Source organism: Pangasianodon hypophthalmus, chromosome 16 (assembly GCF_027358585.1).
Source record: "Pangasianodon hypophthalmus isolate fPanHyp1 chromosome 16, fPanHyp1.pri, whole genome shotgun sequence".
NCBI classification, from domain to species: Eukaryota; Metazoa; Chordata; class Actinopteri; order Siluriformes; family Pangasiidae; genus Pangasianodon; species Pangasianodon hypophthalmus.
Window position 1 is genome coordinate 4,298,472 of NC_069725.1, and position 27,001 is coordinate 4,325,472.

General features: G+C 38.2%; 1 protein-coding gene across 1 annotated transcript; it reads left to right on the forward strand.

Moving 5' to 3' along the window:
- Positions 1-9,565: 9,565 nt before the first annotated feature.
- Positions 9,566-26,830, forward strand: si:ch211-225h24.2 (uncharacterized protein LOC564539 homolog). Its single transcript, XM_026945044.3, has 4 exons — positions 9,566-10,243; positions 16,201-16,248; positions 21,941-22,056; positions 23,983-26,830. The coding sequence occupies exons 1-4, from the start codon at positions 10,148-10,150 to the stop codon at positions 24,419-24,421; spliced, it is 699 nt and encodes a 232-aa protein (XP_026800845.1). The 5' UTR covers positions 9,566-10,147; the 3' UTR covers positions 24,422-26,830.
- Positions 26,831-27,001: the final 171 nt, after the last annotated feature.

The following is a 27,001-nucleotide window of genomic DNA, read 5'->3' on the forward strand; positions in this document are numbered from 1 at the left end:
AGGACTGCCAGATCACCACTGTTCGACCTCAGCTATAGTCTTGGGTGGAATTTTGCCCTCATTTCTCAGTCACTTTGGATAAATGTGTATATTAGGGTCCAAAATTTTGACTCTGCTCCTATAAATTATTTTTATTTCATCAGTTACTTAAAAAAATGTGGAGAGGTGAGGCATGAGCTCATGTGAGAGTTTCTCTAATATTCATTAATATGATTTTATACCAAACGTTGTGTGTTTTAGGACAACGTGCATGAGAGCCTTGAGAGTTAAGCAAATTGGATTAGAAGTTTCAAATTGATTGAGTTTCAAATTTCTCTGGATTCTCAATATATTAATTTCAAAAATATATTTGAAATCACCAACCTCAGATCAACACCAATATCAAAGATTCAGGGATTTATTTATTTATTTATTTTTTTTATCAGAGTGGTGTCATAGCATTGTGAGGATCTGACGAATAATATTTATGATTGCTGTAGGTGATAAGGAGGAGCTAAAAGCCCTGACTAGCATGTGATTGAGATGTAGATATCTCGAGAATTGCTGATGCAAGAAGATAAATTGTTTCAGATTACTGAAGGACTCCAACATATTACATTCACGTAGACCCGCATGAATAAAAGTCCTATTAAGATATCATTTCTAAAAAATATAGTATATGGAAGCTTTAAGATGGAGGTTAAATCCAAAAATGGTACCTAGTACATTTCCACTCATTACATTAGGAATAGTGTTAGCCATGTTCGTTCTCCTGCTTAAGTTTGGGAGTAACATGGTGAATACAGTAGCATGAAGAGGGCACACAAAGAAAGCTAAATGTCAAACCAGGGATTCATGGAGAAGCGAATAGTGTGCCAAGTGAGAAGACAAAATGCTATCCGGTATAATAAAAGGTTAGCAACAGCAAGTCTCCCCTGATCTACAGTCGTCTGCAGTTTTCTGACTTTATAGCTTGGACGCTTGCCATTCCAGAGAGACTTACTGCAGCATGTGCCAAAAGTTTAAAGCAGAGCTTACGTAATCAAAGCAGAAAACTCAATTTAGGTACATATGTCATTTGATTAATATTATCAATGGCCACAGTTCAAGTTATGTCAATTTAAATTTAAATCAACTCTTAATATGCATCAGAGCAGCTTTACAGAAATAGAGACTGAAATATAGATCTCGAATGAGTATGTTAGAGGTGACAGTGGAAAAAAAAAATCCCTGAGATGACATAAGGAAGAAACCTTGAGAGGAACCAGATTTAAAAGGGAACTCAGTACTAACTGTGTTGATAGGATCATTAGATGTAAGGAGTAAAACATGACAGGTTGAGGTATTATCAACAAAGGTTCGCGGAAGACCACTGCAAAGTTGACAAGTTTCCAATAACAGCACATCCTACAGTGTTTTATTCCTCTTATACCACATCAGTTTGCTAAAGAGCACAATTTTTATTTTTATTAAAGGATGACGTCATACTTTTTCTCCATTTATAGTTACGTTTAATGTTGTGAAATGTCCATGAAACAAATTAATTACTCACCAGCCTCGCTTTTTTCTCTCTCAAAGTGCAGCTTGTCATGTTACCGAGAAACCACAAAGCCCTTCATCCTGAAGAATTTTCTGCGTAAACAGCTTTACCTCTGACTGTTACGAAGCCCTGACACTAGGGACTCCTTCCAAAAATGCTACATAAACATCTCCTTCCAGAACTTTTACAATTACACATGTTTTCCTAAACGTGTTCTCCATTACAGTCCCTGTATAACCTGTTACTATAGAAACGCAGTAATGTAAACTTTGCTACTAGAACTAATATCAGAGCTGCTGTTATAGACAATTAATCAACACCTTCTGACCAAGCAAATTATTCAACAGTGCTCTGGTATAAATAGAAATAATGGACAAAATCTTTCTATATAACTCTGAAAAGAGTGTGTCTTAGCAAGATCTGAACATATTGTAACTGTGATTAAGGGATTGTGAAATCTTTGATCTAGGACACTTCAGCCATTTTTCCGTGTTTATCTCACTCATTTGATTTAATTTAATCCTGTTTCAAAACAGCCCTAGGGTGCGAGCTTCACCATTAAGCCATACTTTCACCAGGTGTGTCCTCAAGGAGCTTTAATTCATCCCTTGCTCTCTTTGATCATAATGTAAGGTTTTCATCTCTCTCTCTCTCTCTCTCTCTCTCTCTCTCTCTCTCTGTGTTCCAGCTTGATTGCTCTCCCTAAGGCTCCTTTTCTCTTCATACACCTGTGAGAAATGGAGTTCTGGGCTTTAACATATCCAGTATAAGTCATTTGCTGTGTCACTGATCTGTTACATTTCCCAAAAAAAGTATGACCCTCAGATGTGCATAACAAACCCACCCATCCACAAGTGCACACAAACACACTAGTGCACTTCTGGCTACTAGTGCACTTCTGGCTTTGTTCTTTTCATAGAAAAAAACATTGCAACTGGTCTGACCTTGTTATCACACAAATGCTTACTCAGCTATGATAGAACAACTCACAATGCCATCTGTTTACTTACAACAAGAACACACGAGTAAAGGTGACTTTACTGTCACCGTTTACCTTTCAGCATTCACATGGACGCAGGCCTGCATGAGCGCGTGTACAACACAGCGACTCCATTATGAGGTGCTGTCAAAAGGACAAGAGCTTCTACTATATGCACCAAGCAGAGAATTTGTAGCTATTCCACAAAATCATTGAGTAATCAGTAAGTAAGGAATAAAACACTCGGGGCTGTGCTGTTATAGGAAAATAATCCATGATGTTGTAGTGTGATGTGGCCTGACACCAAGTGGGGTTACTGTTACCACCTCGAAGTGGGCTATTTTCCTATAACAGAACATCCTAAAGTGTTCCACAATTGCAAACAATTACAATATTTAATTTATTAGTGACTGACACTAACCATTTACAGTTACATTTAATGGTGTGGAACGTCCAGGAGACAAGATATCACTATATCACCAGCCTCTCTATTTCTCTCTCACAAAGTTAATAACCCAAAAAAATGCAGCTTGTCTTGTTATCAAGAAATCAGAAAGTACAAACTCCTCTGTCCTGAGAACTTACTGACTGACCATTACAACGTGCTGAGGTCCGAGACTTACGAGCGAATTAGAGCGAATAGATATTCCGTATATTCCTTTGTTAGAAAACAACACTTTGTAATCTGTATATTATTAGCTTTAGATTATGTAGATTGTCTGTCATACAAGTCCCTGTGAATGAATTGTTACTATAGAAACAATAACGCATTAGAGCAAATGCATTAATGTCTGAGTGGTCTTTATAGAAAATTAATCAACACCTTCTGACCAATCATATTGAAGAATTCAGCAATTTACAGTGTGGTATAAGTAATGTTTTGATATTTAGAAATAACCTACATTAAAGGAATACTTCATTGTTTTTAAACCTAATCTCTATTAACTATATGTTTAGTGTATGTATGATTAACACAGATGAGATTTTTGATACATTTCCCTGTTCTGAGAAAAGGGGCATATCAATAATATTTACATGTAAAACATGCTTTTTTATATACAGTTCTTACATTAATGCTTTCTTCAGTAAAATATATTTGCAAATGAAGCTCTAAATTCCTATAATTTCAGAGATAGGACTACTTTTTCAGAGGGAAGAATTCGTACCAGTGAAGATGTGGTGGAAAGTTTGAAAAAACTACATAAAAGCAGCTTTGAAAAGACGTTCTCACATGTATGCCTGAGATCATAAACCTCTACTGTTAGAGCGTAACAAGTGTCATTCTGAATTTGAATAATATAATTGCTTTTATTGATGAGATTTATTCACAACTGCCCTTAGACTCCCATTATAAATGAGTTTCAAGTCAACAGGATTTCCATTCTTTTGTCAGAACAGGGAAATATGTGACAATGATTATTGTCTGTAGAAGTCACACATATACAACAGATGTGGTGGGTAGAAAGTGTGTTTTAAAAAACTCGGGAGTATTCCTTTACTTCATGCTTGACTGAAACAGGGTGAAAGCCTGTATAGCTCTGTTCTACCAGCTTGCAACTCTGGTAGTTCTCTCCAGCTCAGTTGTTTACATCGACACGCCTGAAATGTTGGCAGCAATTAATGACATGCCAAGGGAGGATTCAGCCAGAGGTACATAACTGCACCTAACACCAGTGCTTCACACGCAAATAGCACTGTTTACAGTTTCTATTCCAAATCTGAGCTGGAACACACTGTGAATTATTCATAAATGATCAACGTATCTGTTCATACAGTATATTACTGATAGTCTATCTAAACTAAGTTTTGGCTAATGTGTTGCAATTGGTGTACATGCATTTTGTGCAAGACTACATTAGATAGTACAATCCAGTCAAAACTCTGGCTAATTATTAATGTGTTAGCACAGAAACAAAGTACATGTGACAAATATTTTACATGACGAACAATAGTAGCAAATTGCTTAACTTGTTCAATAGTATCTAGCTGTTAATAGCAAAATAAATACAGCCAGAATATTACACACTGGATATGGGTTGGTACTTTTTAAATTGTAATTCAACACTTCCAAAATCTGTAGAAATGGTAATATTCAGCATTTTTGAGCAATAGGCAAAAAAGCCATTTTTTTCCTATATGAGCAAGAAAATGCAAAAGAAAGAAGTTTTGGGTTTTTATATAGAATGAAGAGAAAATCATAACTGGTGCATTCAGGTATTATCTTTTTGCGTAAATCCTGTATAAGGGATGTCTTCTTGAGTCCAACTGTACATTTCTTTTTAATCGTCAGAAATGTCACAGAATTCTCAATAGACACACAGGTTAATGCTGCCTCTTTAAAAGCTAGTTTTTAAACAAACAAAAAAAAAAACCTTGCTTTGCAGAAAGCTCACTATGGTGCTGTTACTTTCAGGACATGACAGTTAGATTTGCTGTTATTACAGTAAATAATCTTCTCCTGCAAAAGGTGTCCATTTATATTTACTATCTTTGCCTTAACATGGCTCTGATCTATGAATCAGCATTTTTGCAACCAGAATCATGGTGAAGATGGTGATCATGGTGAATTCTCAATTCTGATTGGTCAGAAGGTGTTGATTCATTTTCTATAACAATACAACTGTAATTCAAATGTTTTATATTAATGTACTCATTCTAATAAGTTATTGTTTCTATAGAAACAACGCACTCACAGGGACTTGTATCTCGGACATGCTAATTTATCTACAGCTAATAATAAACAGATAAAAAAAAAACATGTTATTTAACAATAAGAATAACATATGATTATTTATATTGTGTAGCTTTTTGTAAAGGGACATTTATTTAACATTCATGGAAGGAGTCTCCAGTGTCAGCTCTTATCAAGAAAGCTTTCAGTAAGTTTTCCGTCACGGGAAAGTCTTCAGGAGCAGGACGGAGGACTTTACGCTTTTCTGGTTTCTCAGCAATATGAAAAGCTGCATGTTTTTTTGTCTTATTATCTTCAAAAGAGAAAAAACAGAGAGTCTGGTGAAGGAACTGCTGTTTATATCTGTTATAACATGCATGATAATAGGGTTCTGTCTTCTGGACATTTCACAACATGAAATGTAACTATAAATGATTACAAAGCATGAAAAGTCTTCAATTAATAAATTCAAAATTGTAATTGTTGACAAATTGCTGTGTTATAAGAGCAATAAAACACTCTGGGATGCATTGTTATAGGAAAATACTCAACTTTGGTGTGGTAGCGGCCCTCCCCTTTGTGCTGGGCCACATGACACCACCTGAGCACTGATTATTTCTATATAACAGCACAACTGGAAGTGTTTTACTCCTTACATATCAGTCACTGCCTGATCACTTCATCTTGCTCCATTGTTTTTCCAACCTAATTTCTTTATACTGTTTATGTGTATATGTATTAAGGTTCAAGGTTCAAGGCTTATTATTTGTCACACACATATTACATACATGTGATGTAATGTAGTGCAATGTTTTTCCTTAGTGCCTCGTCCCACAGTGCAACAATGAACAGAACAACAACGAACTAGATATAGACATACATAATAAAAAATGTTATTATTATCCATGTAGCTTGATGAAAAAAATTAATTTCCCCTCAAAACTCGAAAGGGCAGCTGTTGGGGCAGTCAGTAAACACAAACAACATGTGAACTGTTCTATCAAAAGACATTTATATAAGAAGATCTTAATCTGTAAAACACGTCCTCTCAGAGACAGGATTTCTTTTACAGAGGAAAGAATTTGTGGTTATGTGTTACCGACATGGCTTAAAGTAAACACAGGAGTGTTTCAGTTTCCACCTAATCCTATTTGAATACCGCAAAACCTTAGGGAAAGCAGAAACAACCATGACTTTTTTTACATATTGGGCTAGTGTTGGACAGTTGGATAAAATTCCACAAGAGCAGCATTGCTAAGACTTGGTGTCATGTTTGTAGGTCTCATTATTGCTTAAGACTGTTACTGTTAGACTTTCATTAGAAGGAGTGTAAACAGGTTATTTTCTCAAACATGTTGAAATCTGTGGTAAGTGCACATACTCTAAATGGGGAAAAAACGCTTGATTATTCATTTCTCTGATAGAAACAGCACTTTTTATACAAATTACAAATAAAAATGCTTTGTATAGTCATATAGCTGTACTTAATAATAATAATAATAATAATAATAATAATAATAGTACATTCCATTTATATAGTGTGTATAGCCTAGCAGAAAGAAGAAATGAAAAAGCTTTGGGAGAAAATTAACCTTATCTCTTAAAATGAGAGAAGGAATTGCAATAATGAAGTTCGTGGAAGACGGCATTCCAAAGTTGAGAAGCTATGGCACTAAAAGATCTGATGTCAGTCTTGTCTTAGGCATCACTGAAAGTCTGAGCAGGGGTGTAGGAGCTCTAAGAGGTAAAGCAGTCCAAGGTGCTGCTGAGTAAGCGAGAAGTCGGAGTGTGTATTTGATTCTCTGTGAGACGGGTAAACAGTGTAACTGTTGGAGTATGGGTGTGATGTGTGCTATATGACTAAGGACTCTAGCAGCTGAATTTTAAATACGTTGGAGTCTATTTAGGGTTTTACCAGAAATGCCAAAGAAGAGGAAATTACAGTAATCGAAGTGTGAGGTTATGAAAGAATGACCCACTCTTTCAGGATCTTTCAACTTGGCAAAGATGATCAAAAGTGATTTTCATGAGTGATGGAGCTCAGAAGAAAGTGTGTTGTCAAAAATGATACTTAGATTGTGATTATTTTGAAGAAGGTTAAACAGTAACTCTATCCATATCAACTGAAAATTCTGGGCATTTACACAGAAGAGGTTTGGAAGTTAAAAAAAAAACATTTCTGTTTTATCAGAGTCTAATTTAAGAAAGTTGGAGTCCAGTCATGATTTTAGATCACGAATACACTCAGTTCATGAAGTGGGAGGAAGCTGCAGTGCAGTGGACCAAGTACTAAGATAAAGATAAACTAAGATAAGTGTCATCTTGGTAGGCATTGCCTTCTTCTGGGATTTCAACATAATTCAACATTCAACAAATTTGCTAAACGGAGGTCTGAGATTCATATCTGAGGAGCCTAGATAGGCCCAAAGTCAGGCAATGTTGTGGAACTGGTAAACAGTGATTTCTATAAGTGACAATATGGGGTTCAGATGAAACTGTGTAGTCAAAAATGATACATAGATTAACTTATATGAAACTTTGTAGAAGGTTTAACAGTGACAACGTCTATATCAACTGAAAATTCTGGAGTTTTAGAGAGGCAACAAGTAAAAAATTACATCCATCTATAACAGCCATAATTTTAGATCAATGGTTCTCAAAGGAGGGTCAGATCACAGCCAGTTACAGCGGTGGAAATCACAACTCATCATTATCACAGCTAAATATTTAGTAGTGAGTCCTTATAGTTATTATTGCTATTTGATGGGACGGTTGAATTGAGTGGGTTTAATCCAAACCTCAGAAACTTAAAAACATGTTGGCCTATAAATAATGTGTTCTGTAAGTGGAAAGTTCAGGAATAGAAAGCTCTATGGCTCTAATGAATAATTTAAATACTGTTCAGGAAATAAATCTGTACTGAGGTGGTCTGTTGAGATTATTTTACAGTTATGGAGGTTCCTGGCTGCAAAATAAATAAATAAATAAATACAGTTAATGAAGAAGGAGGAGGAGCTGTGGTGAGATTAATCTGAGTGTGTGTGTGTGTGTGTGTGTGTGTATGAGTTTTATAAGTGAGCCTCTGAGATTTATATTTCGAAGTCTAGCACAGCTTTAGTAATTTTCCCGTCCTCTAATAAGCTGACTTGATGCTAATTTGACATTTCACCATTAGCGTACCACTGAGGCATCAATAGTCTTCAAAATCAACTTGTTTGTTATAGGGTTTTATGGTTGTTCGGTAAAAAGGTTGCTAGTAACAGGGTTAGAGATCCAGGCTAATAAATCAGATAAAGATGTTAACTTTGGAACCATGTGTTGCTTTTAATATCATGACAAACACATTTTTACAATTAAAAAAAAAAAGGAAATTGTTTAAATTAATACTCCTTGTAGCTAAAATCTTAGGAACATAGTTGAGTTGTTGAGATGGAAGAAGTCAAGCAATGCTGACAATATTTTAAAAAAAAATGATGGGACATACTTTTCTCTTGTGCCATTCAATTCCAATTCAATTCAATTTCAATTCATTTTTATTTGTATAGCGCTTTTTACAAAGGTCATTGTCTCAAAGCAGCTTTACACAAACAAAAGTAAAGTGAAGTGTGTGTGTGTGCCGTCTCTGATGAGCAAGCAGGGCGACGGTGGCAAGGAAAAACTCCCTGAGATGGTGATAGGAAGAAACCTTGAGAGGAACCAGGCTCAACAGAGAACCCATCCTCATATGGTGCCATGCTGTTAAAAAGGGTCTTGGTGATGAAACTTCCTGTTGGTCATATGTTTATTTTTCCTTTAACTGGGTAAATGGGTTTCAGTAACAGGGTTGCATATACACTGAGGGAGAAATGTATTATTATTATTATTATTATTATTATTACTGAAAATTACTTTTATAAGAAGTTAATGGAGAATAAAGTGAATGTTTTCACCCTTAAATGATACATCTAACAATACAAAAAAAGAGAAAAGACTTTATTTTTTATTATATGAATGCAAAATGATTGTCAGTGAGGTGAGAAAACAGAGATAATGTTTCCAGAAAGAGAAAACAGCCTGTTTGAGAGGTTTACTGAGGTTATTGGTATTTAAAATAATAATAATAATAATAATAATAATAATAATAAAGCACCTCTTTATTTGGATTTTGTAACAGAACAAGTTCATTTTATGCAAATATTATTTTTATTTGCATTATTTCTGTGTATGTATTCTCTGAAAATGTCTGGTGTGACAAAAATAAGGTGCTCTACTAGCGGAATGTTCCTACTAACGGTTTTGGAAACACACTAATAATGGCGGCTGGAGGATTGTGTGTTTATACAGGAGCTAAGTGCCCTAGATAGAGCGCAAGTGCGCAGGATGGACCGCAGTCTGGCAATCTGATGTGAAGGGGCCGGTGGGAGGAGCAGGGGAGTGCGTGGGGGGATTCAGGTGATCCAGTCCTCTCAGATCCCGCACAGAGGAGGCGCAAGACGGCGGGATAAGCTGCATACAGAGCGCACCGTCCGATACAGCCACTCCCGACCACACGGAACAGAGAGAGAGAGAGAGAGAGAGAGAGAGAGAGAAAGAAAAAGAGAGAGAGTGAAGGGGAGAGACAGAGAGAGAGTGGGATAGTGTGTGTGTGTGAGAGAGAGAGAGAGAGAGAGAGAGTGGGATAGTGTGTGTGAGTGAGTGAGAGAGGGAGTGAGAGAGAGAGTGAGTGGGGGAGTGGAGAGAGTGGAGAGAGGGAGTGAGAGAGAGAGAGAGAGGGATCTCACAGCTCGGCTTTGTTCTATTTCGGTAATCAGGGTTTGAACCGGTGCCTCTCTGTGATCTCCCCTAAAATCAGTTTGCTTTCTTCCCCCGGGCTAAGAAGTGTGACTACAAATCTTGTGCCTCTGAATCCTTTTTTCTCCTCTCTCTCTCTCTCTTTTTCTCTTTCTCTGTCTGTCCCTCCCTCATTCTCTCTGTTTATCTCCTGCGTGGAGGGTTCGAGATGTTTAAAAGAAGCAAAAGCGAAGTTCTGGTGGACGATGAAACGTCTGAAGGAGAGGAGGACGCGCCCTGGCATCGGGAGCGCGCGGATAATAAGGTGAGCTCGCGGATGGAGTGGATCAAACAAAGCCGTACTTGGCAACCGTGCCGTGAGTCTCATGCACGAGCGCCGGTTTAAACTGCCTCCACTCGGCGTTTTCTCTTCTCTTTTCTTTCAGGACGTATGTAAATGGCTTTGTCGTTATCATAAGCTAACCAGAGAAGTACGGGTCCGGTTATATGGCTTTACGCATTCGCCACTAGCTCGACCATTTGTTTGGTGTAATCGCGCGAGGGTCGTTGCTAGGATCGCGTAGACATGGCCACGCCCCCTGACAACGCCGGCGTTTGAGAACTCTAGTTAGCTACTTAGCTACTTTTATTTTTGTAGTGAATAAGTACCACAGAAAGATGGTTAAGGTTATAACGCAGGTGGAAAAAAAATGTCTGCTGTTTTTATATTCAGGAGACTTCTGATGCAGGAGACGTCTGGAAAATCTCCCTAGCCTCTTTCTGAGGATTAAATGTTGTCAAGTTGAGACTTTTAAAGGATTAAACCAGGCTCCTGTAGCTACTTCAGGTCTATGTGTAATGCTCTTCTAAAGCAGAAGTGCCACTGAACTCTGATACATTTCCATTTATTTCCATACACTCATTTGCATGACACTTTTATCTGAGGCAACATACAAATGAAACAGGATATAACTGAGCTTTTAATGTTTTTGTTTTGACCAATGGCAGCTTCATGGTGTGGGGATTCAAACTCACAACCTTTAGTCAGCAGCCCAAAGCCTTTAACCACTGAGCCACTATAACGCCTTAAAGCCTTAAAACAGATGTTAAAACTGGAAATGGCGATGATTTATTTCTGTTAACCTGCTTGTTTCTTAGTTTGAATGTTAAGAAACCTCAAATATTTTACACTAAATGTTTGAAGGTTTCTACCCCTGCTGAAAAAACAATAGAAACCCTCACAGAATTTGTAATGGTTATAATGGGAATTGTATTGGTTTTAATGGAAACTGTAATGGTCCCTGTGGGTCTCTACTGGTAATTCCTTGCCTTCTATTGGTGGCATGTTGTGTCTAGTGGATACCATTAAGCACCAGTAATGGTATTTGGTTAGCTGATGGTTTGTAATGGTATTTGTAGTGGAAACCATTAGAATTTCTGTGATAGTTTCTGTTGTTTTTTTTTAATTTTCAGCAGGGACACTTTATCGTACCACATGTGATTGGCTACAATTAAAGAAAAACTCCACTAGGAAACACACCACTATATTATATATGTTTATATTAAAATATTTGTGATGTGCTTAGCGATTCCAGTGCTGATTTGTTGGTTGGTGCAAGTGCTAGATCAGAGACATGTGATTTTTAAGAACATGACAAAACAGTGAAGTCAGTAAGAAGATATTAACATTTATTAATCAGTTTAGTCAAGGACATTGATAGGGACATTGCTTGCGCACTTACAGTTGAGCAATAGTGCGGTTAGACTGATTTTCAGTATCTGTACTGATTTTCAGTATAACTGCACGATTGCGAGTGACATATCGCTTTTATACAACAGTTCTATAAACAAGAAATTATTATAGAGTAACTGACATTTTGGATACAGTATAAGCAAATGTTTTGTTGTTTTTATGCTCCGCTAATGGAAATAGATCCTAAGGGTCCCTGGAGGACTAGTGGTTAGGCCTCGGTGCTCTCACCACCACGGCCTGGGTTCGATTCCCGGCCAGGGATCCAAACCCAGCACAAGACAGTGCACTTCCAGTCCAAAGCCCTGATAATATTGTGGAAGGTTGCGTCAGGAAGGGCAATTGGCATAAAAACTATGCTAAATCAAACATGTGGACCAATGAAATAGATCCCAAAGAAGCTACGCTCACTTTATAGCCTGTCTGCTAGCTGGCTAACTAGCTCACATTGATTTGTGCTGCCAGTGAAATTGGCTTCCCTTCTTCCTTTTCATCTTCATCTGACGACCTTTCATATTTTAAGTCAAAAGTTATATTTACGAAAAATGTCAGGTCTGCTGATGATGTTGCTAACACTACTGTAGTAACCGTTTACGTAGCGAACTGTTTACGTAGCGAACTGTTTACGCAGCGAACACAAACAGTGAAACGTCTCAGTGTGGTCATGCTTAATACAAGCACTCTTGGAACGCCGCTCGACCAATCAGATTAGTGGACGGAACTACATGTTTTATAATGGTGTTTAATAGGTGAGAAGTTTTAAACAATCAAACGTAAGTAATAATGTTCAGGGTTTGCTGTGAGTTCCTAAAAACAAAAGAGCAGAAGTTTCTTTTCTCATTCACAATTTTACAGCAAGGTTCAATATAATACTACTGAGAAATACAATGTAGAAGTAGCAGAGACAGCAAACATTAGCAGTCTACGAGATGCCACACGTGATGACGTGGGCGGCGGTTTTAGTATGAAAGTTGAAGCTTTGGAAGCTAATCTGTGTAAGGAGGTGGGAGAGCTGGACAGAGTGAAGACGGGAAGCCGAACGGCATCGTAAGTAATGTATGAAACCGTTAAAAAATGTACTGAAAATTTCATTATAAAATAAATCTTAAACACCACTGAAGATCACATGTTGATTATAAAGATTAACACCCAGGTCATTCAGGGTGGATTTTTCCTTTAATAACTAAACTTTGAATGCTGAAACCCTGGAATAACTCGAAAGAAATAGGCTGGATACAACCTGATACAGCCTAGGCTCTTTTCCAAGTTCTGACGTTTCTTAAGTTTCAGCTCAGCTCGGTAAGGTGTAGAAGAAAGACTGAGGACTGAGAGCAGCGCTGCACGGGGTCAACATTTTCCCTTTGTTTCTAGTTTGTTCAGAAATCTCCCACTTTCGCACATTTGGTTTTGGAGCTGATTTGGGTGACCAGTGGGAGTGTGAGCTCCTGCAGTGCTGAAGTTCAGCCCAGTTCAGGCAGCATGGTGTACGGCCTCGTTCTTCCCAGCATGCCCTGCTCTGTAAACATCTATGAGACACAGCTGTGACGGAGAGCAGGCTGCAGCTCCCATGTCCAAGTCTATAATAAAGACCAAAAGCTTCATGAGCAGTCCCATTTCATAACCAACCAAGTTACATAACACTGTAAGATTACTAGACCTGCTGCTCTTTTTTTAGTAATCAAAGAGAACTTTACTGAAATCTGAACCTTTAGCTACAATATCATTTCCTACAGGATCCTGCTTATATTTTCCTAAGGGCAGAAAGTATGTACACGTTTTTTTACCGAGGTAAAAAGGAGTATTTGAAGGCTACTTCCTCATCCTCATTTGAGATGTCTGTGTATGTCTACAGCTCTGTGACAGGCAAACCGATAGTATAAGGCTGATAAGCAAATTAAGGAAGTACTGGTTTAACACTGTGCTTCTAAATCCTAGTACTGTAAAAGAACAGGGACAAAACAAATTATCCCGTGCTTTACAGTGGTCTTGCGAACAGATCTTGACAACCAATCGCACGGTATTGTTTTCTGATATCATTTGATTGACTTGGTTAAGGTCAGGTCATCAGAGTATCCCCAGATATCATTTGCCTTTGGACATAAGTGTATAATAAGATATAAAATATTAATCACTTATGCTCTTATGCTAAAAGCACAGAACGGAGCATTCTTAAAGGTACAGTACGTCGTATTTTCTCTTCAGCCATCACGTGGAAGACGCTGATGACTTACTGTAATGTATATATTTAAAAAAAAAAAAAAAAAAAAAAAAACTTCACAGCATAGCTAAACACTGTATAACATCATTGGGGCAGCCATTAAGAGGAACATTTGTGTATGTTAGATAGATAGACAGCTGTAAATCAATCTGTCTATCTATCTATCTGTCTATCTATCTATCTATCTATCTAAACATTACAGCAGCCTATAAAGAGAATAATAAGCCAGTGGATATAGTGTGCTTTTGGTGCAGGATGATGATTCATTCAGCCCTGTGATGGTGCAGTAATAGAAAGTGCACACCTCCATCCTGGACATGATCTTCCCTATGCCTCATCTCGAACAGCACTAGAGTTTCATATCGTATTTCACAGAAAGAGAAAATATCCTCTTCATACGATTTCCTCCATCCAGAGTAGAATTAGTTTGTCTTCAGGGCTGAACTGGTTTAACTGCTTAAACATGGCGTGCAATGGTGTAATCCCAAGGTCAACATCAGAGGAAGAAGGAATGCTCGCTCGAATCGGAGATCATGTCCAATTTGGAGCGGCTTGTCAGCGCAGATGCTTGTGGACTCAGTGACTTGAAGGACATTTTGATATTATTTTTGACATCGAGAACAAATTTCCACCACAAATCAAGAGTAGCAAGAACATTCATGTGAGTCAGTCTCATGCTCCCTAACTCATAGGAAGGCTGGGAAACTCCCTGATCCGCTCCCACTCCGTCACCACCATGATAAAGCCTAGCAGAGTTCAGAGGGCGAAACATTTTAAATATTTTAAGTATCTCATACTTTTACCCCCTTCTGCTGCAGATCAACTACTGAACATTCTTTTTTGGGATTGGGCCAGTTTGTACACTTCTCTCCCTTGCTATGAAGGCAGAAAAATCTCTCGCTCTTTCTATCTAAATATATAAGAGAACTGTATTTTTTTTATCAGTTACTTATTATTTAGGAATACATTATTTAGAACCTAGAACAAATTTCTAGTATTTTTAGAAAATCTTGCTTCATTTGTTATTTACCATAGATATATAATTGTATATATGGTGACACTTTCTTTAAAGAGGATGCATTTTTTTGTCTTATCAACTTAAAGAAAGAGAAAAAGTGAGTGAACGATTGTTAATAACTGCTATAACGTAAATAATAACAAGAACTAACTTGTTTCACAGATGTTAAAACATGACGTAACTATAAACACATAAAATGCCAAAACTGAAATTCCACCTCTATCTACACGTGACAAGTGTGACCTAGTTAGCTAACAGCTAGCTAGCTTTGTGCTAATGTAGCTAATGTAGCTAATGTAACTAGCTAGCTAGCTTTGTGCGATCTCAGCTAGCTAGCTCGTGCTAATGTTACATACAGTATAATACAGTTATGTAACACATCAGCAATAAACACATGTAGAGCACTAAACTGAACTTTCTGATGTTCTGATCTGTGGAGTCTAAATTCAGTATAAATTATTATTTTAATCTTGTTTAAGGAATGTAATTTGATTTAAAAATATCTTCATAACAGATGACTAACAATAAAAATGACTTTTTGGCAGCAGACTTATAAGGTGCACAATTACTCTGCTTTAACGGAAGTGAAATCTGGAACTTGCGTATCTCGTGGATGTTGCACAACATTAAATGTAACTATAACTGGATAAAAAGCGTAGCGTGTCGTTTGTCAATAAGTGAAAAATTGTAATTGTTGGAAAATTGTTGTAGTATAAGAGGAATAAAAGGCTTTGTGATGTACTGTGATTGGAAAACAATCATGTTCAAGGTGGTGACCCCGAATTCGCACCTACGTCCTTGTTTGGTAACGATATCGTTACCTGAAAAACAGACCCTATTTTATTCATTTTGTCCAAAATGATGCAGGATCCACTGGGACACACCCATGGAGCCACTAGTGCCCTCTTACCTCTGGTCTTTTCTAGCTTTTGAGACAGGAAGGAAATAAAATAAATCAGACTCTTAGGAAGATTTACCATTATTGATCCCATAGTCAAAGGTCACTGTACACATGGTTTATGCCTGCTTTAGTGGGTCATTGTTAATGGAGTCTTATTGTAATGGTTTCGTCTGCAGCCTGGACTGGAAAATAACACATCTGTTCACTCTAGCGAATACTGAAATACTTCTGTGAAGTCTGGCACTGAACGATCTGTGCGTGTTGATAGCTCCCCTCCTTTACACCACACGTCTCTGTTTATGTTACTCGACTAAAAATATTTCTCCCCATTAGCAGAACCGTGTATGTGTGTGTGCGTTTCCTTATTGTGTTATTCACCGGCTTCTGCTTTTCAGGATAAAGAGTCAGAGGGAACAGAGGAAGCGCTGGGCCCCTCAACCAAGGTAAACACACACATGTGCTCTTACACACACTACTCATACACCCAGTGCGTATACAATAGCTAAAGCGTCTGTCCCGATAACATGGTCTCTGTGGGTTAGAAAAATATTTGTCAATTTCCTGACACAAATAGGGACACATGAAAGGAATTGTTTTACCTTTGCCCCAGATGTAGACAGGTTGGTGTGTTGTGTCCGGTGGTTGCTACTTTAGTTTTAATGCAATAGAGCTACGAGGTTAATGTAGCTAACAAGCCATGGAGGTCTATTTCACCCAAAATGTTTTCTATAATACCATACCCCAATATTCGTACACATGCTTCTTATGGCATTGAAAGGAATAGCATCTTATTTTGGAAAATAACGAGTGTTAATGATGTGAAAGTAACAAAACCCTGTTGCAATCATTCCGTTAATGATCAGCTACACTGTAATATTTTGTTGACGTTTATAGATCACAGGAAGTCATATTGTTTCCTAACACATCTGAGTGTCCTTATTGAAGAACTGGATGTGTTTAGAGGTAGATAACGTAACGCAGTGCCACTATCTGTATCTCTTTAGTGCTCCAAATATTTGTAGCTGTATAGTATCTAAGTGGGTGTGGCCTAAACCAGAAAGTATTACTATTTTTTTTATTAAATATGAACTCTCTCACTATTCCTCCAGAAACACTGTCACATGGAAGTAAAACCTGCTCATGTGATTTTTATTTTCTTTTGGGATCCCAGTCCAGATTCACAATTCTAGTCTTAACCAGTCACTCAGGGCGACTTTTCTTTGGGAAAAAAATAACTCCAACCCAAATAGTACACCTCTTATTTGTATTTGTATCTATTTAGAACACTATCTGTTCATTCTGAATAATCTATTCATAATTTGTTACATCCCTAACATTTATGGATATGATTCTGGGAGAGGTAGACTTCCTTTATTTGTTACTGTTAATATTTTACCCTCATACTTGGCCTCAGCCTCAGCCTCAGATGCTCCACGTGTGCCCCATGGAGCGTTTGAACATAATGGTACACTTTTCTGGCCACATGCTTCAGAAGTTTGAAGGAAGCAATCTGATTGGCTGTTCTCTGTTCTGTGTATGTGTACACATGAGCGCTGGTTTTGTGAAATAAATCAAAAGTGACTCATTTGAACTTTGGGAAGCAAAATATTGTCACTGGATTAAAAAGTACAGATGGGAGCCACTAGAAGAGCTTCAGTGCCCCTTGGCATAGATTCTGCAAATCTCTGGAACAGCACTGCAGTGATCAACACCGTCCTTCCAAAAGATTTTCCTTCAGTTGGTGTTTTGACGATGGCTGTGGAGCCCGTTGTTGCTGTCTAACACGTCGCCGAAGAATATCTCATAAGTGTTTATTTGGGTTGAGATCTGGTGTGTGAAGGCCACAGCAAATGATTTGCGTCTTCATCGAACCATTCAGTGAGTCCTCATGCCCTGTGGATGGGGGCGGAGTTGTCCTGGAACAGGCCACGCCCATCAGGATAGAACTGTTTCATCATAGGAAGAAGGTGATCATTGTATTTGTATTGATTTGCAGTGATGCTTCTATCGGAGGGGACAATTACAGCCAAACCTTGACAGCAAAACAAACAAAAATAAATGCCCCCCATAGCATACCAGGGCCACTGATTATTTATTTTTTTCCCTTAAAAGTTTTTTAATGTAAACTAGTGGCAAGTACACATGATACTCTTGCAAGTTTGCCAACAGACTCCAGGAAAAGACTGTGGTTGGTTGCAAGCTACATTTTGGATGATGATGATGATAATAATAATAATAATAATAATAATAATACTTATAATAATAAGAAGAAGAATACTTTCAAAAGCACCACACTGCTCTTTCCTAATCAGGACATGCCACTCATGGTGATGATATGAATACACACTCATAAACCGTGCTGTTCCTAAAAAGACTCGGCTTCATCTGAATTTACATAAGGCTAGAGGTGAAAACCCAGCATGTGGAATATTTCTGCATCTAGGTCAACAATTTCAGACGAATGAGACTCGTCTTCTAGGCAGTTTGGCCTTGTTTCACGAAAGAGGATGTTTGTGTGTTTTTAATTCGTCTGGCGTGCGTGCGTGCGTGCGTGCGTGCGTGCGTGTGTGTGTGTGTGTGTGTGTGTGTGTGTGTGAGCGAGTGTCCGCTGTAATCTCCAGGACACATTCTTTCACAGGCTGGACCAAAGCAAAACAGTTCTGGGAATAGCAGCAGGCGTGTGTTGTGTCTGCTTTCACACTCACTGCAGGTTCTCACAAACGCCGTAGTGTGGGGCTGCGCATTAAAACTAAAAACACTAATCACAATAATTTATCACAATTATTCTTTTCATTTAGGACAAACAGTAGACTCTGCAATAAACAGTGTTTTATTTCACATTGCATCCTGTTTTCTTTAAAATGTCCTAAAAATAATTAAAACTGTCCTTTAGTTATGTGATGTTAATCATGTAATTAAACATGAACACAATTAAATGTAAATTAAAATAATTATTACATTACAGTGTGCAGTTGTGGATATCACATCACAGCTCTAACCCACTTTGTCTGGGGCAGTGAACCAATCACGTGATTTCTAAGATACTTTAGGAAAACTGTGCGTCCCAAAACTCTGAGGGATCTCGCTAGATTCTTTTATTAAGATCTCTGAATTATTTATGGCATGGAAATTATCCTCCCCCCAGCGGAATCAGAGCTGCTTGGCCCCACCCCCCAGCGGGATCAGAGCTGCTTGGCCCCACCCCCCAGCGGGATCAGAGCTGCTTGGTCCCACCCCCTCAGCGGGATCAGAGTTGCTTGGTCCCACCCCCTCAGCGGGATCAGAGTTGCTTGGTCCCACCCCCTCAGCGGGATCAGAGTTGCTTGGTTCCACCCCCTCAGCGGGATCAGAGTTGCTTGGTCCCACCCTCTCAGCGGGATCAGAGCTGCTTGGCCCCACCCCCTCAGCGGGATCAGAGTTGCTTGGCCCCACCCCCTCAGCGGGATCAGAGCTGCTTGGCCCCACCCCCCCAGCAGGATCAGAGCTGCTTGGCCCCACTGTTTTTCCCTTTATAGTATTTAAGACAGCTTTCTCTAGAGCGAATTACTGAAGTGCTTTATAGTCTCTGTCAAGAGCACATGCTCATGCTAGTATGCATAAGCATAACTACAAAAAAGTCTTTTTTTAGACTAAAAGTCATTTTTTAAAAATTTGTTCAAGTAAGTAAACCTTTATTTATATAGCACTTTTCGAAACCAAATGTTACAAAGTGCTTCATAATATAATAATAAAAAAGACTAAAACAGGATCAAAAGTGAATTATATAATAATATAGAAAAAAAAGCAAAGTAATTTAAAGTAAGTTTAAGGTTTAGTGCTAATTTAAGAGCTTGGTGAAAATGTTAAAAAAATAAAAACATCTCAGTATTTATACTGTAACTGCAGTTTGCCAGAGGGATCTAAAAATGACAAACTGCTCCTTTAGTGTTTGCTGTACAGCCAAATGAAAGTGCCTTTGTCTTTAGTTAATGTGTGTTTGGGAAACAGAGACGGGGAAATTGTCTGTTCTGTGATTGGTGAAGACATCACTGGGAAGCTTGGAAGCAAATGCACCAGAGGAATCTAATTAAATTATGAACATTAAATCATGTTATTAAATTAGCTAAATTTGAATCAGGTCCTTAAAGTAGCTAAACTAACTACACAGTTTTGACTTCCTTATTTAATTAAACATAATCAAATGCAAAATTGGTGATCACAATTAAGATACTATTGATTGTGAAACCTCACTTCAGTCTCAAGTGAATTTGATTCTGGGTGAAGAATGGAGACAGAAGGAAAGATGGGGCCTCAAATCTGTCTGGCTCTAAATATTCATAAAAAAAATGACATGTACTTATAACTTATCTATACAAAGGATGTGTTTTTGATAGAGACTCCAAAGCTCTTCTGTGAATCGCTCTGAAGAAGGTGGTCTGCTAAATGCTATAAAAGTAATAAAAACAAGCAGTTTAAACGCAACTGTATATTCCATATATAATAGTGCAGTAATCCATGCTAATGAAATGATTTGAGATTTGTAAATTTACGCACACTCAGGAGCACGAGTAGGTTACGAACGTTTTTCCGAATTTGCAGGATTTTCACGAATACCAAATATCTTGTGTAAACGGTCATATGAACGATTTGCGAATAAATCTGTTTGTATTCTGCTTGATAAAAAGAAATTTGTGACAATGATGTATTACCTTTCTGCCCACACTTATTGGTCAGTATAGTCTTTACACACTTCATTTTGACTGTTTGGTGGAGCTACACATGGGTTGGTGTTGGTTCCGGGTCACTGAGTCTGCACAAAAGCATTGGATTTGATTTCGTTTAGCGTTTTAATGTGTAAAAAGTACTTCTGAATCTTCAAATCCTCTTCCACATATATATATATATATATATACACACACACACACACACACACACATAAATACCATGAACAGGACTTTGATAAAATCAGGAGGGTGAGAGGTAAAATGTGCCAAATGTTTTTCACCCCCATAAGCTGTAAAGCCGGCCTGGTATTTAAAATCCCAAGCGTCTGACGAACTTAAGCAGGAGGGCATCTGCAGGAATGTGCACGCCAGCCAAATACCCCTCAACCACAGACTGTATAAAAGACTCCAAGATTACAGACTTAATGAAATAAAAATCAGTGAGTTGATTTAGGGCCAATAAACCTAAAAATATGTTTATTCGTATTTATTTATATAGCAACTTCATTGTCAGATTCGTTGTCACTTACAATTTAAAAAAGCATAAGAAATAAACAAATGCAAGTAATAAACATACTGAAAGTGTAGGAATGACAAAGAAATGTGGTGTGATGTGGCCGGATGTGTAGCGGAGTCACCGTTAACACCCCAAAGTTGATTATTTTCCTCTAACAGCATGTCCCACAGCAAGTGTTCCTCTCATACCACAGCAATTTCCCAACATTTCCTTTTTTTTTCAACATAATTCGAGAATGATACTTCATACTTTTTGTTGGTTTAAAGTTCTATTTCATTTTGTGGAACATCTTCAAATCCAGTTCGTTGCTGCTCTCACTTATGTTATAGCAGATGAACAGTCGTTCCCTTCTCTCTCTCTCTTAAAGTTAATAAGACCAACAAAAACAGCACAGTTTATGTTCCTGAGAAAGTGTAGAAGACAGCGTCAGGTATCTGAAAACGTAAAGTTACAGTATTCTCTCTGAGTTTTACAAAGCACTGACACTGGAGACTCCTCCCAAACTTATTACAGAAACTTACAGAAAACTTCACCCTATTGATGCTTGCACTTTTTTTTTTTTTTTTTTTTTTTTTTTTAAAAATCCATTTATGTGGAACTTCCACTATATAAATCCCTGTGTAAAAATGATGACATATTAGAATAAGTTCATTAATATAAACCTGTGATCTGACAGCAAAACTACTGTCGCTGCTATAGGAAATAAATCAACACCTTCTGACCAATCAGATTCATGGATTCAGCAGCACTGTGGTCTAACTGCATTTACATGATTACAGGTTGTTTTTTTTTAGTCAGCTATCTGATAAACATTTGTACTGTATACCTATATTTATGCAAAAAAAAAAAAAGAGAGAAAAAGTCATGTGAATACTAAAGATCATGCCTGATGTTTATTGCCGTCATTTCCCACAGGACACCAAGAGTAAGAAGGTGAAACCTAAGAAGGACAAAGGAGACAAGAAGCTGTTTCCTTCACAAGATGACGAGCACTTCCTGCTTACAGGAGTCACGGTCTCACACCGGAAAGGGTAAGCTGATTCAACGCTGAAATATTGTTCTTCCTAGCACAGAATAAGTGATGCATTACAAATGTTACAAGAAATCAAGAAGGAGCCTGAGATTTAGACTGAATCCTGAACTGACTGAAGCCATTAAGGAGCTAGGAAGCAGCAGTGAACAAGGATCTCACACATTCCTCAGCCTTCTGATCATCAAGCTGCTGGAATATTTTAAAAATAGTACGCCTGTTCAAAGTGTGGCTGGATTTACGTATACAGAGTACACGTTACGCCTTTACAGAGTAAGTGTGGAGTAAATAACACCCTGAAGCATTAACGTAATGGAGGAATCTAAACGTCTCACTCATGCACTACAAATGGAAACCCCACCCTGCGTCTTATGCCGTGTGCTTCCTTCCAAAGCCGGGGAAACTATTTGTGCCTTAAACCTCAGCTTCCTGTCTACAGCAGAGCAACAGGCAATAAATCATCATACCTGTCCTAACATCACGATAAAAATGTCAGGCACATCTGGTGTAGAACAATTATAATCACATAAGCATTCATATGCAGATGGAATTTGGGGCTTAAGTGATTTTAAGTGTCCTGTTGGTTCAGTTCATGTTACTAAAAAGAAAATACGCCCATGTTTAAAATAATGCAACGCTAATCCTTCACTGATACCGATATATTTTTCTTAGAATTAATTGCCTGCCTTATATTGTGGTCAGTATTGTATTAAAAACGTTGTGTATTTGTCTTAAAAAAAGAAAAAACTTCAGTAGATTCATCATATGTCATTACTGTTATTGTGTACTGGGCATGACATTTTTTTACTCAGTCATGCTCAGATCAATTATTAATTTATTTTATAGCGAGTCCGCAAAGTCAGGAACCAATGAGAGTAAAACTACATACACTTAATTTTGTTTTTATTATTTTAAAATTTTTTAAAATTTATTATTATATTGTGTGTTTTCTCAGCCGCTGTATCGTTTTTTGCACATTTTGCTCAACATATTTGCTCAAAATATTCCCATTGGTTCCTGACTTTTCGGACACCCTGTATTTATTTATATTACTTTAAAAAAATATTTAAAATATACATTTTTAAATACTATAATCTTGAAATTCAGCTCATTTTAATATGCTGCTGCAAGAATGGACAAGAGCGCCTTTGCTGTCCTGTTATTCTTTGTAATGAGCTCTCATGAGGTTTTCAGCTGACCGTCACTACTGGTGTTAGCTAGATAGCACTGGTAGCTAGACAGGAGTTTAAAGCAGTTATCTTGTATTACATACATTTCTGTGAAGGTGCATTACCTTGGCTCTCTACATGATTCGTTACATAAAACCAATCATCCAAGCAGATTGTGTTTACATACATGTCCAGGAAGAACGTCGATAATTCCTCGTCAAACTTAATCCCCTTCACCAATAATAAATTTCTGCATCTTAGAACAGCGCTGCTAATATTTATTCTAGTTTTACTCTGTTTCTTGTCATTAAGTTTTTGGAAAAGTATCTGGCTGCGTTGGGGGCTTTCCAGATTCCGTGACGTTTTACTTTCCGAACAGACTGCCGTGGGGGCGGAGTGAAGGGCTTCTGGGGCGGGACTATAGAACTACTGACAAGACACCCATGTAAACAGGACAAGAAGAGACTTGTGGCGACTTCCATTCCATTACTTAAACAATTGTTTGTTTATCATGTTTTACATATTTTCCTACTAGTATGAATATTTTTTTAAATCTACTATTGCACCTTTAAAAGTATCAGTATATTGTATAGCTGATTACAGGCGCATGCGTACTTCGTACAGTTTATTAGCATTATGTAATGACACCGCTTAAGCGCCACCAATGATACTATAATCAATGCAGACAGTTTTTTTACAGCAGCAATTTCATTTGAAAGCATATAATTGTTTTTTTTTTTTTTTTATTTTTCTCTCAGGTCTGCTAAGAAGAGCCTGGAGGAGGAGAAGGAAAAGAGTAAAGCGCACTCAGAGAAAGACCGTGTCCACTGCTTGTGGGACAGCATCACCATGACCATGCGTCAGATCACTCCAAACCGGAAGATGGACAGGATGGAGGGCTGGGAGCCGCCGCAGCTGAGCGAGGAAGCAGAGGGGAAGAGAAGCGAGGGAGAGGGGAAGAAGAGCGACTCGTCTCCGCTCTCTACCGGGCTCTCGCTCTCTCTGCCTGGCTCGCTGACCCTGCCGTCCTGGACGGGCATCGGCTCAGAGGAAGACTCTTCACGTTACGCCAGTCTGAGCGAGCCCCAGGCCACAGGACCCTCACAGTGGGCCGCTCGTGCTCGAGATAAACTGGCGGCCGTGCGACGTCGCAGCCCCGGCAGCCAATCAGAGAGTGCGTGGGAGGGGCTTAAGTGAGAACTCAAACCTCTTCATAGACCCCATATGATGCCGAACACTCAAGCGCATGGAAATGTAACTCAGAATGGATAGCATGCACAGAAGCAAAAAAAAAAAAAAAAAGAAAAGAAACAAACAAAAAAAAAACAAAACATGGGGAGCAGGTGAACAGAATGAGGACGTGTCCTTTTGAGTGTACTGATGACTTGGTGGGTTTTTTGAAGGTCTAGAACTACACAGGACCCTCGTCTGTTAAGATCCTGTGGCTTTTTAAACCAGAAATGGCTGTTTTTGTTAAACCTAAAATGCTATGATTAATCAGTTTCCCTTGAAGGACAAACACTGAGTTTATGGATGGACTTTTCTGCCTTTTTGACCAGTGACGCAAGACTATGGCATTGAAATGCTTGTTAACGTTAGACCAAACAGTTTAATATTTAATCATAATTATAATTGCAATCAGCCTTAAATCTTTAATTGTTTGACCAATTGCTTGGACGCCTCGTTTGTCTGAAGGTTGCCCGCGCTGCTCAAAGCCACAGACAGGGGCGACGTAAGAGACTACTGTGCCTTATAAGCTCTAAAACGAATCGGGATGTTATGATTAGTACTGATTAAGAGGAGAAAGTGATGGAAGTTATTTAAACAATGCCTTATACCACCTGACTGTGAACACCACACAGTACTGTACCTTCACCGACGCTTTTGTTTTATTAAGCATCACAGGAAACGAGTCTCATTCAAAACACTTCATGCTTCATCTCCCAACTCAGGCGTTCAGAGCATTTAATACAAGGCGGTGCAGATGCAGACATGCCAACCTTTCTGTGTCGCAACTTCATATTTTTAACATCAGAGTATGGTGGCAGATGAACCACCAGAATCGACATGTGAATCTGCAATGACTTAAAATCGTGTAGGTGTTTTGAACATCTCTCTGATGTTATCTGACCCCCTGGAAGCTCCGCCCCTTCCCCTTTCCCCCATTACATTAGTAATCTCTTGACTTGATTTTCTCTCTGAAAAGATGAGCTGATGCAGTGGCTTCACTTTCAAAGTAAACATGAAATCAAATCTGTATGTATGCCAAGTATGTTTGACTTGGCTAACATAGACACGTTATAGACAAGTGTTGCATCGACGTCAGTTAAATAGACCGAAAATATTCTGCCAAAACTGCTCACTTGTTCAGCCAAAAAAAAAAAAAGCTGAAAATTTTTGACAAATCATTTTAATGCTAATGATAATCAGAGAATGATTAAAAACACTGTTGTCCTGCAGCAAAAACACATTCAAAGTGTGGTAAAGCCCCAGTGACTAGAAACCAGAGTGCGCATATATACAGGGTTTTACGTTAACCACCAGGTGCTTGGGGGAAAAAGCTGCCGCTCTTCTGTTTTAGTTAAGATGTTAGGGATAGAAAAGATTACATACACACTTTCTTATTAAAAGCTTTATGTAACATGTATGTAAACTTTTGTAAAGTCTAGTGCGCCTGGTGCTTACCATAAACCCCTGCATCAACACATAGTCCAGTTTCTTAGACAAGTGAATACACAAGGGACTACGCAGGGCTATGTCTTCTTCCTCTTCAGGGTTGGCAGGTCTGCAGATATACTGTATCTCATCCCTACAGGCATTTGGAGAATGTTATTACAAGGTACACTTTGTCACTGCCTTATGAAAGCTCTACTACTGTATAAGACATCCATTCCCTTCCTCCTTTTGAGCCTTAAAAAAAAAAAAGAGTGAAACTACTGTACTGCTACTGATGCTGAATTTCCTGCTTCGTCTTATAATTACACTGAAGGAGTTCGGGAAAAATTAGAACTAAATATCAGATTCACGTTCTCTAAATGTAGTCGATCAGCCAACACGTTTGCTGCTGATGAGACATGGAAGGTCACCCAAAATCTTTTTTTTTTTTTTTTTTTGAAGAGGGGCAAGCAGAAAATTTCGATTGATTTTTCACTGAACTTTCAGGATTCAGGCCTCAATATGATGTAGCACACATCAGGGATTCTCAGTACTTCCACTGATCTCATTCGAACACACTTTCCCCTTCTAATGTCAATGCTGATCTGTTTTCCTCTTTTGCTAATTCACCATGATCAGACTTTTATTTAGTTATAGTGGAGCCTCTACACTGATGCTCACCATAACTAGTCCAATTCTGCCAAATCTTCACTGAGTGAACAGAAATTTAACAAAGACAATCATGCTTGTCAAATTCTACTGATGTTAATAGGTTTATGTATACTAGCGCATAATGCCAGTTCTTTTTTTGAGTATTCTCTTAAATTATATGAGGATTTTATGGATTTTATTTGATTTTTTTTTTTTCGTTTGTTGAAAATGTCTAAATTCTGCTTGTATCATTTGGTTTTATCACCAGACTTTTGATTCCAAATAAAGCATCTTCTGACACTTCTGGTTACTCTGATTTTGTTAATGAATGTACCTGTAAATGGAAAGTGGAACCATGTAACAAAACTAACAGGACTGAAGTTTAGTGCAGCCTACACCAACAGCATCAAACCCAAACAACCAAAATCTGCCGTCCATTTCTGACATACAGTTCTGCCAAATTTTTAGTCA

What these genes read in the sequence shown, in the direction of transcription:
- si:ch211-225h24.2 (XM_026945044.3), top strand. Translation starts at nt 10,148, where the DNA reads ATGTTTAAAAGAAGCAAAAGCGAAGTTCTGGTGGACGATGAAACGTCT. An exon ending in CGCTGGGCCCCTCAACCAAG is followed by an intron (nt 16,249 to 21,940) that starts GTAAACACACAC and finishes CATTTCCCACAG; the next exon opens with GACACCAAGAGTAAGAAGGT. An exon ending in ACGGTCTCACACCGGAAAGG is followed by an intron (nt 22,057 to 23,982) that starts GTAAGCTGATTC and finishes TTTTTCTCTCAG; the next exon opens with GTCTGCTAAGAAGAGCCTGG.